This window comes from Ornithodoros turicata, chromosome 4 (genome assembly GCF_037126465.1).
Source record: "Ornithodoros turicata isolate Travis chromosome 4, ASM3712646v1, whole genome shotgun sequence".
In the NCBI taxonomy this organism is placed as follows: Eukaryota; Metazoa; Arthropoda; class Arachnida; order Ixodida; family Argasidae; genus Ornithodoros; species Ornithodoros turicata.
In genome coordinates, this window is record NC_088204.1 from 61,385,712 (window position 1) to 61,390,503 (window position 4,792).

At 44.4% G+C, this 4,792-nt stretch overlaps 1 protein-coding gene across 1 annotated transcript; it reads right to left on the bottom strand.

Moving 5' to 3' along the window:
* Positions 1 to 1,314: 1,314 nt before the first annotated feature.
* On the bottom strand, positions 1,315 to 4,008 carry LOC135392493 (TNF receptor-associated factor 5-like). The gene is made up of 4 exons (XM_064623201.1): positions 3,984 to 4,008; positions 3,399 to 3,494; positions 2,792 to 2,911; positions 1,315 to 2,744 (listed from the first exon to the last, which is right to left on the bottom strand). Exons 1-4 carry the CDS (start codon positions 4,006 to 4,008, stop codon positions 1,336 to 1,338), a joined length of 1,650 nt encoding a protein of 549 aa, XP_064479271.1. The 3' UTR covers positions 1,315 to 1,335.
* Positions 4,009 to 4,792: the final 784 nt, after the last annotated feature.

A 4,792-nucleotide genomic window follows, 5' to 3' on the forward strand; every position in this document is an offset into this window, starting at 1 on the left:
TGTCAGAATTACTGCTGAAATGGCTAAAACCAATAAAACAATATCTGAGACTGAGAGCAAGATTCTCTTCACCTGAAAGACGAAACATCAGACATGTTGTTAACCGCTTGCTTGTACATATTTCCTTTGGATGTGTACAGATGCAGGTTCGGTACACGGATCCTAATGCTGTTTGTACCAGGCCCTCATTTCCTTTTGAAATAAAATAGCATGAAATTTAAGTTATTGTTTCGGTTATTTATAAGAAAGTCGTGCTTCACAAGGGCAGTGTCGTACTGTGTACAAAATGTTTATTAGTGTGTGTCTTCACCCACATAACAGCTTTCGTATGCAAATATTAGTGAAATTCACATTATGAACTTTAGTGCACAACTAAGAGCAGCTCCTAAATACTCTTGAACTCAGTATTTGTGATTATTTTTGGCACTTTGCAGCTGCTTTGCATGTTGAACCTACATCAGTACATAAGCCATTCTACAGGTATATGCTAAAGAAAAATTTATTGCTATTAATTTAACAAAGTGACCTCATCAAAGTTCCTACTACAGCTGAAGAAATTGCGTTCTTTCTCGTACACAAAAAGTATGCTGACCGGACTTTTGTTATTCCTGTCTGAATTCGAATTTGCGGAAAATAGCAGCTCGTACGCCTTACAGACACGGCCTGCCCCGCCAGTTCTCGCTTGATACAAATGCAATTTTGTCTCCTGATACTCGTCCACGTCTTTTTGGTTCTGTATTTCACGCGTTGGTCAAGCTATGCTTAGCATTAGAGTCGTACCAGCACAGTTGTACGCAAACGCCGAACACGCAAAACAAGCACTCAAGAGCCATGCGTCGTCTGCTCTCCTGCCTCGCATCCAATCCGTGACGTCACGGGCTACTCCCCGCGAGGTGGCGACACCAAAACTCCTCCAGGCGAATACGCCTCAACAGGTGGTTTCACGTAGAATTACTCAGCCTACACTCAGAGATATTACAATCTTAGGGGCTGCGATGCCGCGTCTAATCAGATATGGGGGGAAAGTCGCCTCTCCGTCGTCACCTTCAGGAGCTCAAGTCGAAGGATTAGTATTCGTGGGGGCGGAAATCCGAAGTCAAAGAAGGCTAACAGAAGATATTAATTGAACTCCTGGACACAACAGTAAGTTGTCGTTGAAGGACGGAGAAGCCTGCGGCTAGAGATAGAAAAATGTCGGATTCCGTCACAGTATGCAACAAGATGAGAAATAACTACTCGTTTTCCTCCCGTCAGGATGACTTCCGCAGCGCAGAAACAACAACAAAGTGATGAGCATTGACATGACATATGGGGTGCACTCTTGGAAGATATTTATTATGCCATATCAGGGTGAAGTCTTATACCAATGCACAGAGAATCCGTATGGATGAAGCCACGATCTTTTAGGGTGGGTACTGGAGTATATCCTTCAATATAGACGACCTGGTTTTCGACATTTGTTGGCCTGCCAAACGCGCCTTCATACCTGCCACCCTTTGAGTCGTGCTTATTCGGGTGAAGTGTAGGGCATACAAAGTCCCTCTCACTTGGGTGCACGAATCGACAGGTGAAGGGGATTCTAAAGGGCCACTTCACAAGGGAATCACTCGGAGACTTGCAAAGCGCGAATCCCACCGAAATAAAGCGGGATAAACTATAGTCTACGTGCAACCTGACAGAGTATCCGCAAAGAACAAACACGTCAGATTTACGTTCGACGGAAAACCTCTTCACATCTTTTTCTAACGCCTTTGCAAAGTCCACAATATGGAAGAAAGCTTCCGTGTTGTGCGCTACCATGCAGGAATACAACGTGTACACGCGTTCCGCTACGCTCCCAATCTGTTCGGAAGTTCCGAGGATCGCTTTGACGAGTGGTGATTTCTCTCTAGCTTCGTCATCAGCATTCATAAATTTCGTCAATTCCTCGGAACACTGCAACAGAGGATTCAGTTCCCCTTTGATTCCTTCCACGTCATTTAGGGTAGCACTTATTTGTTGCAGCATGTCGGTCAAATTTCCCACCCGCTCATTCACTTGCTCGACATTTTCATTCACCGTCTTTACACTTGTAGTGACGTCGTCACCGTTTATCGATGATATTTGCAGTTCAAACGTGGACAGTAATTCAATAACACGTCGTAGTGACCCCTGAATCTGGTTTTGGTCCTGCGCTTGCTGCGTCACCTTGCTCTCCGTATTGCCGATGCCAGCAGCAACACGTCCCACGTCCTCGAGCACTCTGTTCAGCAGTTGTTCGTTACTGACCGTCATCTCTTGGACACTCTCTTGAATTTCTCCAGTGCAACTGTTCAATTGACTTTCAAAATTTGACAATTTCTCTTGAATACTTTCTACTAAGTCGAACGTCTTCTTCGCCACGTCGAACAAATTTCCACGAAATGGCAACTTTGGTAGGCTAACGAAAGGGCTGTCTCGCTGACACTCCGTTGCGTAATGACTAGCAATGTCTCGACGAAGAACGTTCGCCTTGCACGTGTCGCATGTTGCAGCATAATGTATGCACTCTTGCAAGAAGTGAGACTGTACCTCTCGCACAGTTCCAATGACGACGCATCCATATTTTGAGTTAGGGCAACGCACATGTTGTCGTTCAAGCTGCTTTAGGTTGAATGGCAACCTCGCAACTTGTTCTTCTTCCAGCTCTTCTTGATCCAGGGGACAACGTCGGCCACCACCGAGAAGACTCTGGTAGCAGAGCTCACACAAAGAGTGACAGCATCCTAGAACAAAAGTCACTTGAGGGATTGCTTTGCACAGACAACAATACCTGTTGGAATGGAGATCCACAAATTGCATTGGCCTGAAGTCCAATTCTTTAGAAAAGCCAACGACGTACTTTTCGAACGACATCCTTTGCAGTAAACAGGACCGGCGTCTAGCCGCTGCAGTCACCGCCGATGTCACCGCCGATGTACATGACAAAGTGGCTCACGACGCCCCCGGACAGAGTACCTATACACGGATGCGATAACGCGCTGAGTGGAAAGACTTATTTCCTGCGTTATCGGCGCAATGCAGCCGCTTTCTCGCGCAAGTGGAGGACGAAGCCCAACAAACAGCACTCTCAACTTACTGCAACTTGCTGACTCGTTGAGGTGACCATGGGACCACAACGGTGGTACTGCGACAATACAGGAGGTATATAGAAAGCAAAAATCTCAAGCAATCATGAACCGCGCCGAAGACGTCCGAAGCATATCTGACATCGACGCAAGCGAGGCACAAGGAAGCGAAAAGTGGTGACCCGATATGGCGAACCAGTTAAGTAAGGGGTAAGGAGAAGAAGAAAGATAACTGTACTTAAAAAATTACGGCAGAAATCGCCGTGGAGATTGTAATTCAATCGCGATAGCATTTATGAGTTCGTCGCTTACATTCTCCGACGATGGACAGCAGTGGCCTGCGGAAACTAACGTAGCTGACGTACTTGGTAACCACTAGCTCTTCTATGCCCCCGACGAAGACGCAATCTATAACGGCTACCACACAGCTCACACCAAGACAGCTCATACCACACTCAACTCATATCAAGACGACTCGTACCGCGACAATCCATACCAAGAAAACTCGTACAGGATAACTCGAAGAGTTATTCTATTTATCTGGTTTTCTTTGGTTTTTGTTTCGTTTTTGTTTTATTGTATTGTACCTTGCAACCTTACCTATAACACCTGGCTGGTGCTCTAATGACATTCAGGTGCTTTTCACGAAGGAACCTTTAACCTGGATTTTCCCTCCGGTTCCTTCAGTTGTATATTATTTGTTTGAATGTATTATACGAATGAATGAAAAAAAAAAAAAAGATCCAAATGATTGAAGACAACTCATACGATATGTTTCTGTATGGTGCTCATATTAACAGTGTTCATAAACCACTCCCCTCCGTATTGCCTCACGGCCCTGAGGATAAATAAATAAATGAACGAGTTTGAAGGTCGCCCAACACGGCAACCGCTCACCTTCAGCCTCCGCGTGCAAATCCATTTTGAGGGCCATAAACAAGCTTTCCTGCTTGGGTTCGTGCGACTACTCAAGTGTCTTTCACTTCTCCTTTTTTTTTTTTTTTTACGTACGGGGGGCATGATCTTTTATGAGCCCTCGGTTCCAGTGGCGCCATCTGTCGTCTAAGCTTAGTTTTCTTTTTTTTTTCTTTTTTTGCGCAGAGATGGATGAATTGCTGAGGCGCTAGAGCAATATTACACTCGCATTAAAGGACAGTCAATAATGTCTAGGGCAATTTATTAAGCATGCATATGAATACTATTTAAAATTGCCTACCGAATTATTGGTATTATCTCTAGAATAACTCGTGACTTGAGCGGACCAGATTGTTTGCATACTCTTTTAATATCTCTTCTTTTACCTGTCTTAGAATTCGGGCCAGTTGCATGGAATTGTGTTGGACAAACTAATGTTAGACGTTTAAATGCAGTTTATACGCGCTATTTGAAAATCTGTTCCCGAAGGTTCCCACTTGGTGATATGCAACGCGCATCTGAACGCTTTCTGTGTAACCGAAGATTAAGTCGTGATTTCATTTTTCTGTACAAATGTGTTCACAACATTATACATGCAGAGTCTGCATTCACCTTTTACATTTTCATGCCCCACTCCATACTGTCCAACGCAGTTCTCTGTTCTATGTTAAAGGTATGACTGCTCCACAGTTACCGTCTTGACGAATACAAACATCTTTTAATGTTTTCACCAATGACACTGATTTATTTCATCCCAGTTTTACTCACTTTAGACAGGAGGTGCTCCAAAA

Bases quoted from the DNA above. Each gene is read 5' to 3' on its own strand.
- LOC135392493 (XM_064623201.1), bottom strand. From the start codon at position 4,008: ATGGATTTGCACGCGGAGGCTGAAG. The intron at 3,495-3,983 runs GTGAGCGGTTGC...TAGCCGTTATAG, and splicing joins TTTGCACGCGGAGGCTGAAG to ATTGCGTCTTCGTCGGGGGC. The intron at 2,745-2,791 runs GTATTGTTGTCT...CTTTTGTTCTAG, and splicing joins GTGGATCTCCATTCCAACAG to GATGCTGTCACTCTTTGTGT.